The sequence below is a fragment of the Alosa pseudoharengus genome, unplaced genomic scaffold (genome assembly GCF_046254945.1).
Source record: "Alosa pseudoharengus isolate Yale_2024_CS ecotype anadromous, Long Island Sound unplaced genomic scaffold, YU_APseudo_1.1 YU_APseudo_1.1_scf_1, whole genome shotgun sequence".
In the NCBI taxonomy this organism is placed as follows: domain Eukaryota; kingdom Metazoa; phylum Chordata; class Actinopteri; order Clupeiformes; family Clupeidae; genus Alosa; species Alosa pseudoharengus.
The window spans coordinates 52,231,612-52,246,018 of NW_027468564.1; the positions used below are offsets into that span (position 1 = coordinate 52,231,612).

General features: G+C 47.2%; 1 protein-coding gene across 2 annotated transcripts in view; it reads left to right on the top strand.

Annotated features, from left to right (window-relative positions):
* Nucleotides 1–393: 393 nt before the first annotated feature.
* The window catches only part of micall1a (MICAL-like 1a), a 20,585-nt gene continuing 6,571 nt past the window's right edge, over nt 394–14,407 (top strand). The window contains exons 1-10 of one of the 2 annotated variants that reach the window (XM_076292315.1): nt 394–1,391; nt 5,185–5,233; nt 7,163–7,304; nt 8,146–8,246; nt 9,670–9,794; nt 10,056–10,687; nt 11,311–11,374; nt 11,546–11,973; nt 12,400–12,854; nt 13,502–13,636. In XM_076292315.1, coding sequence (XP_076148430.1) covers nt 1,249–1,391; nt 5,185–5,233; nt 7,163–7,304; nt 8,146–8,246; nt 9,670–9,794; nt 10,056–10,687; nt 11,311–11,374; nt 11,546–11,973; nt 12,400–12,854; nt 13,502–13,636 — 2,274 coding nt within the window. In that variant the 5' untranslated portion in view covers nt 394–1,248. The remainder of the gene's footprint in view (nt 1,392–5,184; nt 5,234–7,162; nt 7,305–8,145; nt 8,247–9,669; nt 9,795–10,055; nt 10,688–11,310; nt 11,375–11,545; nt 11,974–12,399; nt 12,855–13,501; nt 13,637–14,407) is intronic. The other variant, XM_076292323.1, reaches the window with a different exon arrangement.

Here is a 14,407-nt window from a genome sequence, read left to right on the forward strand (position 1 = left end):
ATACCTTGTATAGCCTTGTATGACTTTTATACCACACTGGCTAATTGTTTGTAATAATTTGTGTGTGCACTATCTAGAATTAGACAATATGCCAGTTTGTCCGACAAATCATAGCAATTCACGGGCTTTACTTTTATCAGTGTTATTTATCCACCTAAGCATATTTTCCCCATACAGTAATATTGTGCTCAAAAAGTTTAGACTAGACCAAACATTTATTTTGATATTGCTCTACTTACAGTCAATACAATATTTAGAAAGAGTCTACAGTTTAGCTTCAGAAAGTCTACAGCAGCAACTCAAAAGTATAATCCCCTTGTGGTCATACAAATGACTGCCGTGATGGGCTGAGCGCGAGTTCAGCCGGCCAGTCATGATTCATTGCACGGCAGCCAAGGCAGCACGGTGATTACTAGGCTGCTGTGCTCTGTAACGTTAGGTCTCAATGAATGTTCCTCAGAACAGAAGACAACCAGGTGGAGGTAGATCTATCCATGGTGTGGGACAAAGATTTCTTCTGCTCATGACTGCTTGAAGGATGACAGACGGACGGATTGGACTAACTGTATTTGGAACCTAACCAAGTCAATTTTAACCAGGCTTTCGTCGAGCTAACACAGCTAGCGCTAGCAAGCTAAGAAATTGACGTTGTTCCCTTGCAATGAGTTTGGCTGAAGTTGCCCACAGAAGAGTACAGGCATTTACAACAAAGGCAACTGCATGTATGTCGCTGTAACATAACTCTGTGCTTATGTTATGTTTTGGGCTTTGCGTTCTGCAGTCTGAAACTTTTTAATTTGTTTTTGCTGAACGTTTGATTGACGCATCCATGGCTGTTTGGCTGGGTTGGCCAGTCCAAGTCAACGTTACATTGTGTTAGCTGAATCTGTAAACGCCTGAGCAAGAAATGTTCGATGCTGGATGGCATGGCAGCAAGAATGAGCTGTTTCTTTCTTTTGAATACATATCATGTTTTTTGGATGGACGTTTCCGACGTAAATGACTGTCTCCGTATTGCATGAGCGAATATGATTTTGTGACCTGCATTTTGTCGTCCAGCTAGTTGTTTAGCAAGCTACCCAACCTTGTGTGAAGTCCTGGGAGTGATATCGGGTGTTGGCTCACCACCCCGCTTAGACTAACTGAGACAAGGCTCGCTAACTTTGATTTTGCCCTTGCTGAAATATCTGGATCGTTCGGCACCGCAAGACAGACATTTATTTTTTCTCTGTATGTGCATTTTTAATAATGGGGTCGCTTAAAGCTCTTCAAGAGTGGTGTAGGATACAATGCGAGAGTTACAACGATGTGGACGTAAGGGATATGACAACGTCCTTCAGAGATGGCCTGGCGTTTTGTGCCATCATCCACAGACACAGACCGGATTTGATGTAAGTATGTGCAATATTGTGTTTAAAATATTAACGTTACATGTTTAGCATATGCCTAAAGCTGTCAGAATGATGGCTGACACATTGCGGGTCGAGGCTGATTGGGGATGATGGGCACAGTGCTGTGAATGACGTGGTACAGGTGTGAATCACACCACCTCGTCCATGTCGACATTCAGGTGGGGAGACCGCAAACTCATGGTGTAATGTTATGTACAGTGACTGTGGATAGAGAAAGATGAATATGTGCTGTGAATGTAAAAAAGTTCTATGTCATTTCTTATAAATCAGTGGAAGCGTGGACATAGCCTGCCCAGGCCAGTGTGATGTCTGATCTCCGGACTGACTCATCCAAGACCATTCCAATCATAGTCTGCCATAACAGCAAGACTGTGTCTATGTCTGGGCACATTGTTTTCTTGATAAATCGAGAATGTTTAGTAGTGCCAGCCCCTACAAGGGCCTGTACGTTTTGGCCTAAATGTTTCTGTGTTGTGCGCAGATATCCCCTCTTACGTAAAGTTAAGGTTAATCCTCACATGGCCAGTAAACAGACACATTGCGATAAGATAATTATTTAGTGGTGAACCTGTTGGCAAAGCATTGGCTGTTCTCAAGATGTCTACAGGATTAGCTCACTAAATCGTGTGACCTGCCGGCTGGGCTGGTTCAATGTAAACTTTGGGATGAGAGAGTTGATTTAAACTTGACACCACATGGCCGCATAAGTCACTATATTTGGGTGTGTCTTGGCGCAAGCATTGTCTGAAAACAGTTGTGTCGTCTGCTGCGCTCATAATGTGAGTTCCAAATGAGCTTAAATGGAAGACGGCGTGCTTGTCATTTTGGCGTCCCAAATAGTCTGCTAACCTCTATAACGGAACAGCAGTCCAGTCCAAAGGGCCTTGTTAGCCAGCCTTGAGCTAGTGCACTGAAGTTGAGGTCCCTGCGTCCGCTCGTTCCTAATGGCAAGGCGGGAAAGCTCAATGTACCGTGTATAATCCTCTGTGATGTCCGCGGCCCTACTGTAACAACACCGCCAGCGCACAGTGTACTCAACTAGCCCCAGCCGTCCCAGACTGCGGCAGTGAGACAGCCTCTTACACCAAGGCCACAGAGTTGCTGTATCAACAGGACAGTACAGCCAAGATTGGACACCAGACCAAGAGATGTGATGAGAGGATTTCTGCCAGGCAATTCACTGCCATGTCCTTAGTCTTCAATATATATTTTTGAGTGTTGTTCAGTTTGGCAACATTTTTTATACTGAATCTGTAGTCTAAAGTGTATGATCAGCTATCTGCCTATGAGTGGATGTTTGAGTGTAGAGTCCACAGATACACAGCTTTTGTATTTTTACCTGTAGATCTCTGTGACACTCAGGCAACAGAGACTAAGAGAAAGCTGGAGTATGTAAATAAGTCAACTAAAGGATTCGCACACACGCACACACACACACCGTATCATTCTATGTGAAATTGGGACTTGGGTAGGCCTTGTCCCCTAAGACTGATCTGGACAGACAGTTTGTCAGGCTAATCCACGGCCAGGGCCTCTGCCTGTCACTTTACATTTGGCTCCATGCCCTGCTCTACCCTGCACCACACAGAGCACTGCACTGCACCCACCCAGCACTTAGTGGCATCACGTCCGACTGAACTTGTACTGTAGTACTCTGAGAAATCAAATGCTATTAGGAATTAATGCTTTTCGTATGCAGGGGATGGAATGGTTTCTGGCACGTAACTTGTGCCTGTTGACATTCATCTGGTCAGTACGACATTGCAGTGGTCAGGATTTACTGAAATTCCAGCCCAGTTTAAACAACTCCACAAGGATGCTTAGCTTGTACTCTCCTAATATCGAGTGACATTAAATGAACCATGACTGTAGAGTGTGAGAATGGAATTACCTCCTGCATATGACGTTGTGCCAGCTATTAGCCTACAGTACAGCCTAAACATGTCAATTGTGTATGATGGACCTGAAGGGTTTTTGTTTGGTCTTCACTGCATGTGAGTTCACAACCTCACGTGCACTCTCTCTCTCTTGTTCTCACTCTCGCTCTCATTCAGGACTCACTGTTTCCTTATCCAGCCGTTCTGTTCCTTTTTAAGCAGTCTACTTCTAGTGGCTGTTTCTCATCCTCAGTTGTAAGGCTAGATGTCATCCTCCTTTTCTTCACGCGTCTCCACTTCTCCTTTTTTCACTCCGTCTCTGCCTACACACTTTCCTTTACTGCTGATTTGTGTGTAGCCACAATTGCAAAATGTGTTATGTGCACAGCAGAGGGCTGAGAGCAGAGCCAGTCGTATTTGCTGCTGGGCTGCGGCATTATCATCAACCGCACCATCTCTCTTCCCCAAACGCGCAGTGTCATGGCGCCAGGCTGCTCCGCTTTAAATCATGTGGCGGCGGCTGCTGCTGCTGTGGCTGCTGGACGAGGCTGGCAGCGCTGAGCACAGAGAACAGCTGACGCGTGAAGCCAGGGGCCTGTCGGGCGCTGTCACAGTTCCAGTTTCACCCCACCCCTCCTATAACACCCCCCACCCCACTCACACACACACAAACACTCACACACACCCTCAAACTCTTCACTGTCTCTGCACTGCAGTCGGACTCCTCTGTGATCTTGCGACTTCACGCTCGCCGCTTTTCACTGACTGCTGAGCCCCTGTCTGTCCTTCAGCAGTGCGACAGTCGCTCACAACCACCAAGGGCACAGCCAACGGGTGGACGAGGAGGAGGTTTATGTGTTGTTCAATGAACGGTGAGGGTGGCAGCCATGTTTGTTTTCCCCCCACCTTTCGCCCCAGCAAGGTGTTGTTATGCGGGCCGGTCGACTGTGCGACCTGTCCGCATTTAGCCAGGTTTAGCTAAGTGCATTTGCAGACACGGGAGTTAGATTAGCCGCGGCCAACAGAGGACGCTTTGTTCCAGGCAGGAGCCAGCGGAGCCTCGTGTGGGCCCACACAGCAGCGGCCCAGAGCCTCTGTTCCGTGGGTTGGATTTCCCTCTCCCTCTCTCATGCTGTGTCAATGCATGAACGAATGAATGACTGTATTTGTTTGAAGGAGAAATGTCCGTAAGATTTCCATCTCCGGGCTGTGGAGAGGACAGGCGTGGTCACAGAAAGGGCCATCTTGTGTGTGTTCAGCTCATAGACCCGCTGCAGTGGGTTGTGATTAATGTGGTCTTTTTCCAATGTTGATGACCCTTCAGAATAAACATCTTTTGCCTTGAAGCTATTTTTAAATAAACAGCTTTTGCAAGCCTCGAAGCACTTCGAAGTTTCAAATTGACAATTGACAGTGAAATAATGTTGTACTTTGTGCAGTATAAGTAAGATGGAGAATCGACCCATTTTGGCAGATTGCTTGTGTACCTATAGGCCTGTGCCAGATTCAAGTAACATGATAATGTTGCCTCTGGGCCCATAATATTTTTGGATCCTGCTGTAGAATATTATTAAGATACAAAAATGAAATACTAAAGCAGTCAGTCTGATATTCATGGTGATTTGCATGTCCTGAGAATGTGTAACTTCATTAATTATAGACTGCGTATTGAAGCTCAGTTGGTGAGGTCAGGGGATTGGCTTTGTTTAATATAATGTTCTCTGATAGATGTAAATTTTAATCCTCTTGATGAAGCGCAGATTCAGTCCTGCAGCATGTCAGAGTCTGAGTGTAATAATGTGGTCCAGCAGTTGAACCTAATGCGGTACAAATGTTGACGTAAATCCTTGATGTATTTCTGTCTCCCTCACTCCCATTTGCTCTCTTCCTTCTAGTGACTTCGACTCCCTCTCCAAAGAAAATGTCTACGAGAACAACCGCCTGGTGAGTCATGCGCTCCCGCAGGTCTAGGTGCTCCTTCTGAGGAGTCTGGTGTAGCTGATGACACAGTGAGACATTGGGTGTGTGTGTGTGTGCGCCCGCTACTAGTGACCTCACGTTTCAGTGCTGTTATTAGAGGCTCCCTGTAAGGTCTGAGTGTGCCCCAGTTTGACCACCTCATGTCTTTGGAGCTTGTGTGTGTGAGTCAGAGAACATGAAGCAACAACAGTTAGCTGTCAGGTGTGGCATGTCACATACGGTCAGAGTTGATGATTCATGATATGCTGTGTGTGTGTGTGTGTGCATGTGTGTGTGTGTGTGCGTGTGTACGATTTGTACAATTTGACATCATTTGCAATCTAAAATAAAAGTTTTGAGGGAGAGAAGGGTTTTGTAGCTTTTTGCAACAGATTCCATTAGAATGATCTTTTTCCATTGTCTTGTGTGTAAATCTCTGGGTGCGGTATGGCCAATGTGAGTTACTTTCATCAGAACATTTCTCAGTCACAGAAAGCTAGTTTAGTTTCAGAGTGGTGAATTGAACAACTATGGCTTTCTTTGGCTTGAACATATTTTAGAAAATATTTACTGATTTGTAGCAACACAACTTACGCAAACAGTCAAGATTAAATGAATGAATTAAAAATATAAATAAAGATTTCAGTAAAGTTTAATATCCTGAAAGAGAAAGGGGTTATTTTGAACTGGATAGTGAGGATATGCTACAAATATTAAAATAGTTTAGTAACATTTAAATGGCTCTGGTGTGTTTTGTTTGGTCCTTGGTTAAAAGATAATGTACGCTGTTTTGGATAAAAGCGTCTGCTAACGAATATAAATACAAAACATAAACATAAACAAACGCGACTTCCTGCCCAATCGCTGACTGCACCTGTAAAGTTGCACTTCAGAAGAAAATGTCTACATTTCTTTCCTGTGAAGCATCTAGACTACTTCATTATCACTGCTCCATGACCATAAAAGCCATCATCAGTGTCCCTGGTTATCAGCTGTTTCTTGGAACAGGATAGAAGGCCCACAGCTGCATTAGTTTGTACGCCATCCTTTGAATCATTTGAATTACAGTCCAATAAGTAAGGACTCCACATGTCCGCGGGCCACATCAGAGGTGCTCTCAGAGGCATTTTCATCCGAGAGATTGGCGGCTCTCCAGCCACATCAGCCTAAATCAAGCAGTGATGCATTGAAGTATTATGGTCACACACACACACACACACACAGAGTACAAAGGCCAACTTGTGTTTGTCTCTGTGAGTTCTGGTTCCTCCCCATTCTCTTGCTCTCCAGTTTCATCCAGAGAGGACAATAGAGACAGAGTCATCACATGAGTCTGCATTGCAAAGCAATTGCTCAGTGCCAGAGTGATCATGTTAACCTGTGAAGTCCACTCAAGTCCAGCGGCTGCTTGGACCTTTTTGGATTTTTGGAGTTTTGGTACTTGCATGAGATTATGCTAATGGCCTGGGAACATAACCGTTGTGCATTAGTGCCATTAAAGTTGCTATTTGAAGTCATCTAAAATAATTCAATAATTCATAAACCTCTAATAGTCTACAGTCTATCTGTGTAAAGATATCTGTGATATCAGATATATGTGTGTCGCTGTTTCTCAGGTAACCCTCAGGCAAAGGGTTAGTAATGCATTTTCTGACAATCTGATTGGCTCTTTATTAATAGACAACAGGACTTCCAGATACAGATCTTCTATTATATTACAGATTCACTCTCTCATTTTTCCCATAGTGAGTTGTCTCCTCTCTTATAATATCTATTGACTATCAAGTGATGTTTGACTTTTCCTAAACAGCCTAGTTCACAACCATAATGATTAGCTCGGTGGAAAATAAATCACTGATAAAATCCTTGTCTACTGATCTGCCTGTATCTAATCCTACCATTTCCCCCCACCAGGCATTTGAGGTGGCAGAGTCCGAGCTTGGCATCCCAGCTTTGCTGGACGCTGAGGACATGGTGTCCATGAAAGTGCCTGACCGGTTGAGCATCATCACATACGTCTCTCAGTATTACAACTTCTTCACCAACAAGTCTCACGGTGAGCGCCACCGACACACAAGAATGTGTTACGAACTAAAAGGACGCGATCGGCAGGTAGACTTGTGCTGTCCAGGGCTACTTGAGGACAGACACTACACCCTCCCTTTCCTCTTGCAAATTGAATTAAATAAAGGAGAGCCCTATCCTCTAAGCCTAATGCAGTTGCCCTATGTGATGGCAGTGATTTGGAAGTAGGTCTTAGTGAGGGGAGCCCTACCTGTGGCTCCCACTGCCTTGTGGCTCTCCCAAGTGACGCCACCAACCGATGCTCAACTCGAGTGTCTGATCTTTTATGGTTTATAGTTCTGCTTTATTTTTCTTTCTTTGGTGGTGGTTGTCCAAACGAGAGGTTACTCTTGAATGGCACAGGTTTCGGAGACCCACAAAGGGTAACTAAGTTGAAGGGAAATGGTCCACAGCTCCAGTTGAGCCGGTCCTAATTGTGAGCCGGGAAGGCCAAGGCAGGTCTTTTAAACAATTATCCACAGTGACATCACTGAAGTCCTGCCTGTTAGTCAGTCAGTGTTTTCCCCACCAAGTGGCCTAACTTACCTATCCTAACAAATAAACTGTCACATCCTTTAATGAAGTATATGTTGACAATACATGTGTCACTCCTCGTCTACTTTGTCAGTACACAAGTTCAAGTAGTTTATTGTCATGTAGTCATAAAAGGAATTAATATTTTGCTTAAGAACCAGCTCAACTTTAAAGAATAAATGAAAAGTAGTAATTAAGAAGGTGTGTATATGGGGTGTGTGGGGACACTTGTCAGATCTTGCATAAGGTTGCTTAAAGTGCTCTTGAGAAATCACACCCATCCCTGATTATGTCTCCAGCCAATCCCCCCTGCATGAAGAGACCCAGTGGTACAGGCCAAATAGAACCAGCTCTGAAGAGACTGGTTGCCCCCCTTGAAGACAGAGTGGTAGAGCCTGAGGTAAGCAGAACACCAGTCGTCTTAACTGTGCCTGCAGACGGTTCTGTTACATGCACCCACATGACCTCACTATCTTCTTGCACGTTTTCAAAACAATTTCACTGAATTGCTCAACACAAATGAATGTGGACTGTCATTCAGCATGGAAGAGACTGTGGATTGGGCTGTGGAATATTGCACTACCCTAAGAAATGAACAATTTCACTATTTAAGTATGAATGAATGAATCCCAGATGGTCAGCACTGTTTATGAAACCCAAATTGCTTTTAGGTGTAAGCGAATTATATTTGAATGACCCGTAGCTTATATGTGGGTACTATTGAACTACTACTAGGATATTGAAGGAAGCAAACCAGGACCATGTCGCCGTGGGTACTTTGCATGGGTGGTGTTGAATTGATTAGAAGGGGACCTCCGTCACTCTCAAACGTGTTGATGTCTTGTCCCCGGCAATGAACAGGTGCATGTGGAAGGGAGCAGCACAGCTCAGCTCAGTTAAACGTAGCGTGTCGGCCATGATGCACATCCAACCTACGGGGGAGGGAGAGCTAGAGTTTGTGCATGTTGGGGCCTTATCTGTCTGAAGTGAATGCTCTGGTGCTAACTTCTGTCACGCTTTTCAAGTCTGTAAAGAGACTACTCCTCATTCTGTCTCTCTCTCTCTCTCTCTCTCTCTCTCTCTCTTCATCTTCTCTTCCGCATGCACTTACCCCCCCATCTCTCCTGTCCTCTGGCTCTTCCCCCCTTCTTTAGACGGAAACCCACCCCTCTCCTCCCTCCTCTTCCTCCTCCTCCTCCTCTTCCTCATCTTCCTCCTCCTCGTCTCTGATATCCCCTCCTCTCTGTGATCCTGTGCCTAGACAGTAGGAATGGGGGGGTTGCTGTAGGGGGGGTGTCAAATCCGTTAGGTCAGTCCCATTTTTAACTTTTCTAATCTCCACACTTTTCTAATCTCCACACTTTTCTAATCTCCACACTTTTCTAATCTCCACACTTTAACTGTATCTGCCAAACTAACCTCCATTTTCTATAGAGCAACAGTTTAGTCTCAATGTGTTGGAATCATGCTACTAACTCTTTAAACATATCGAATGAGCACAGCTCGGCAATTGCTAACTCATGCTAATTTCCGACGGATGTCATCCCAGTAGCAATATTTCTCATTAAGCCAATGACATTGTATTGAATCGACACAACCCAGGAGGCAACACACTTGAAATGTCCGGTAGCTTCCAAAACAAACCAAAAAAAAGGGTTCACAAATAAACAATGATATGACATTACCAAATCGGTTCCGGTTTCTGATCCTGACTCTCCATTTGATCTCCCCGCCTTCCCTTCCATAAAACACCCCCACCTCCTCCTCCACCTCCTCCTCCGCCTCCCTCCTCCGTCTGGTCTCACGTGGCCGCGTCTGCGCAGACGGGCGCGGCGGGCGCCCCCAAACGCAGCACTCTGAGCAGCACCTGCGCTGCCTGCGGGAAGCACGTGCACCTGGTGCAGAGGTTCCTGGTCGACGGCAAGCTCTACCACCGGAACTGCTTCAGGTGAATGGCCAGGCCTGTTTTCCATATCGCCGTCAGAGACTGCACCCCAGCAGACACAATCCAGTGAACTGAGACATGCATTTATTTGTTATGCTTGAAATGTATGTCTTTACCGGTGCATGTCTTTTGTTAAGCCAAATTGCTTTTGTTTTTAGACAGTTCAGATAATTTTAGAAAATGAATGACCATTTTCCAGAATTCCAGAACAGTTTTTCAAAGCTGAACTGCTGACCGCATTATCACCTCTGATTGCATTTTCAGATGTAAGGAGTGTAGCAGCACCTTGCTTCCAGGATCTTACAAACCCGGAAGTGATGCAGGTTCCCTGGTCTGCACACATCACTTCGCCAGGTCCTCCTCGACCAATCAGAATGGCAGACCGGATCTTAGCAAACAGCCGGGAATGCCTGCAAGGATTCGTCCTAAAAGGCCTGAAACTCCACCCAAAGGGAGGAGCTTGGACAGACCAGCGCCCACTGAGAACGCTGCTAGTCCCCAGGCCACGGCCTTACCAGACCCGGCTACCAAATCAGACTCTATGGAGAGAGAGACAGAGAAAGAAAAGAGTGTGGCCGAGAAAGTGGCCGAGAAAGGAGGAGAAACGAGCGACAGCGTGAAGGAGGAGACGGCACCACCTAAGTCGTCCACTCCACCCAATCCCTTCGACGAGACGGACGAGGAAGAGGAAGAGGAGGAGAAGAGAGGGCAGGATGAAAATGCGCAGAAGCCAGCACCGAGCACGTTAAACGGTGCCCCTCCCCATGCTCCACTGGGCCGAGGTGTGCCGGAGAGCAAGCCCGTGCCTGCCCCACGACGGCCAGCCGAGGTCACGCCTCCTCCTCGCCCTGCCCCGAGGAACATCCATCTGGTGGTGACCAGTCCAGCAGTAAACGGTTAGCAGGGTCATTGACCAACTTCTGTAGTCATCCATCACACAGAGCCTGCAGCTAGAGGCCCACATGTTAGAGAAGGGAGTTGTGGCCATGCTGAAACCCGGAGTGCAGTAGAAACTGGAACTCATATGACCCAGTCGTCAACTATTGATATTGTTTTTCATTTCCTCATCTGTGGTAAACTTGACTAGGAGCATGTTAGGTACACAGATACACAGATGCATTTCTTTGGTATGGAAGCTGCCAGACATAACTGCAGTCAAATGCTTTGAAATGAAAAATGTGACTGACAGATCAGAAAAAAGTTCTACTGCAGCTAATAGGAAAGGATTGTTGTGGCCATAGCAAGCATTTGACTGCCTTTTGATGTACCGTCAAATGCTTTTGCTATGGCTCATTCCAAACCAGAGAATGTAGTTTATCTTGCCTTTTTAATGTCCTTACCTTTACTCTGATTGCAATACTGGTTGTGTAACCAACAAGCAGGTTATCAGCCGTAGCACCCTTTGGACATTGTCCAATACCTGTACAGTCTCAAAGTGGTTGGATATTTCCTTGTTGTTGATCGTTGGTAAAGGTCGGGACGTTAGTCGGTGGTGAAATGCTCTGCTCTCTCTCCCCAGGGGATCCAAACGATCGCCGGCGATCAGCCCCCGTCCCCCGGGAACGATCACACTCCCCTGGAAGGTAAGAGGGGCCGATTCCCAGCATCCTTTGGGCCTCACTCCCCTCATTCATCTGTCACAGTGTACGTCTGAGTGCCTGTGTTTGTTTGTTTGTTTGTTTGTTTGTTTGTTTGTTCTTGTGAGCCTCATACATCTGGTCATGCCTGCTGCCCGTCTCTCTCACCCATCCCAGCTCCAGCCAATCCAGTGACACCCCCAAACCCAAAGACCCGCCTTGGCTGGCCCTCGTCCAGTCAGATACCAAGAAGAAACCGGCCCCTCCTCCCCCTCCTCCTCCCGGGCTTGGTGCATCTCAACGCACTGGCCCTGTTCCTTCTCTCAAAGGTGAGGGCTCGAGGCCCTGCACGCCCCCGCAGTCCAGCAACCCCTTTGACGACGATGAGGACGAGGAGGAGCTGGCCGAGGAGCCGGCGGACAGCTCGGCACCGCCGTCGGCGTTGGCCAACCATCCCTGGTACAGCATCACGCAGGCGGCGGCAGCAGCAGAGGCCTCCGGCACAGACACGCCTCCACGCCGAACTAGCCCCGCCCCCTCGGCCAGTCCAGGAAGTGCCCGAAAGAGGCGGCCGGCCCCCCGACCCCCACGGCCCTCCACTACAGGTCAGTCACACGTGCTGACTGCAGTCTGAGAGATGATCCCAGTCAGCCCCACTGGACGAACTCTTGTGACAGAGATGGTTCGTCCTACAGGCATAGCGACATAGTCATGAGTTTTTAGTTTAAGTAGTTTGTAGTTAGTTTGGCCTACTGATTATTAGTAAGAGTTAGTAGAGATTAGGGTTGAGAGTTTTTGCTGTAGGTAGTTACTAGTTAGTTACTGATGAGAGGAGCCTCATAACCGTTGTGTAAGTCACCCCATTGGTCCTTATGCATCTAACTGTTGTCTTCTTCTCCTGCTTGTGTCTCTTCATTCGCTCTTCCTTTTCTGACCTTCCTTCACGTCCTGTGTTGTCATTTCCTCTTTCTGTTGAACCTTATAAAAAAAATCTGGGTTTCTGTCCTCCTACCTGCACCTCCTCCTCTCAGCTCCCTCCCTCTCTCAGCCCTCCTCTGCCTCTCCCTCCCCAGCCCTGAGCACAGAGAGCCTCTGCTCGTCCTCCTCTGACCACGGTCAGCCCACCTCCCAGCCCCCGGCCCCCACCTCCTCCTCCTCCCCCTCCTCCGCCTCCTCCTCCGCTGGACCGCAGGAGCCCACAGGGACGCACCCCTTCACCAAGAGCGTGTCGGAGCCCTCCATCAGCGGCCCGTCTCCACCGCCCTCGGACTCCCAACAGCAGCAGCAGCAGCGTCGCTCCCCGAGCCCCTCCGCGATGCCCGTGCTCGCACCGCCCACCAACACCAGCTCGGCGCCGGCCACGCCGCAGACCAGCCGCAGCGCGGGGCTCAAGGCGCCCAGGCCCCCGCCCCCGCGCCCCCCTGCGGCCTCCATGGGCTCTCTGTCCGCAGGGGCCTCGCCAGCCGACACCCCCACACACAGCAAGGTGAGCGGCAGCCAGGGAGAACGCCCAGCTATGATCAATTTACATTTAAATATATATATATTTTTTTAAATCGTTATACATTATATGATGAGCTTCTGTGTGATATACAGTATGATTATGAACTTGTGTAAGGCTGTGTTCACAGGAAATGCTGGCCAGGGCGCTTTTTCAGAAAAAAACATCTTCTATTACCATAATCATTTGTGCTAATCTAGAGTTGGTGTTGTCGGCTAGTTTTTCACACATACTGACCAGAAGTTTTCGAGACATGTCTAGATTTACTCAATGAATGGATATTGGTGGTACAGTTGAAGTGTCATATCCTAGCACACTGTGCTCCAAGTCGATCACAATAAGTTTCTCCACCGGCAACTTCTCCATTTTTGCTGGTTGTTATGGGAAACGACGGGTCTCACTACTATGTTTTGTAATTGATCCGCTGTCAAAAAAGCTCTTGACATAGGGTGTTTCTTTCTGAGAAGTTGAACTCTTTCAATTTTATAAAGACGTCCTTAGCTGCAGAAAAAAGCGATAGCATTATAATGTAAAACACACTGGCAGCCTCCAAAAAAACTGTTGAACTGTAATTCGTATAAAAGTTTTTGCTGCTCTTGTTCACCTGCTCCCTTCCCTACCTGTCCATCCAGCGCACCTGTAAGGAGAACCCCTTCAACAGAAAGGCCTCCCCCTCCCACCCCTCCCCCACCTCCAGGCCACCCAAGGGCCCACGCCCTGCCCGGCCCCCGGCTCCTGGACACGGCTTCCCCCTCATCAAACGCAAGGTCAGGAGCCAGGAGGACCAGAGGGGTCAAGGGTCATTCATTTGTGTGTTTGTGTCCTTGAAGGTTAATGTTACATGGTGTGAATCGCAGGTCTCTCATGTAGCATTTTTATGGGATCGGAATGTAGTGGTAAAGAACACAAAACAAAAAAGAGTATTATGCTCATTATATTCTATACAGTGTATTCTATATTATGTATGATGTATTGAATGCATATAGTATTTATATGCGGTTGATGTATTGAATGCACATTGTATGCTTTGTGCTTGTGCAAATCTGCATAAGAAATATTCATCAATGAGCAGGACCGGGACTTAAAAACCTTATAAAGGATTACTGGGTGAGACTTTATTCTGATGAAATGAACCATAGACAGACTGGAGGGGGTCAAACAGCTGATGTGTTGTGTGTGCTGTGTGTGCTGTGTGTGCTGTGTGTGCTGTGTGTGTTGTGTGTGCTGTGTGTGCTGTGGGTGCTGTGTGTGTTGTGTGTGTTGTGTGTGCTGTGTGTGCTGTGTGTGCTGTGGGTGCTGTGTGTGCTGTGTGTGCTGTGTGTGCTGTGTGTGCTGTGTGTGCTGTGTGTGTTGTGTGTGCTGTGTGTATTGTGTGTGTTGTGTGTGCTGTGTGTATTGTGTGTGCTGTGTGTGCTGTGTGTGTTGTGTGTGCTGTGTGTGTTGTGTGTGTTGTGTGTGCTGTGTGTGCTGTGTGTGTTGTGTGTGCTGTGTGTGTTGTGTGTGCTGTGTGTGTTGTGTGTGCTGTGTGTGCTGTGTGT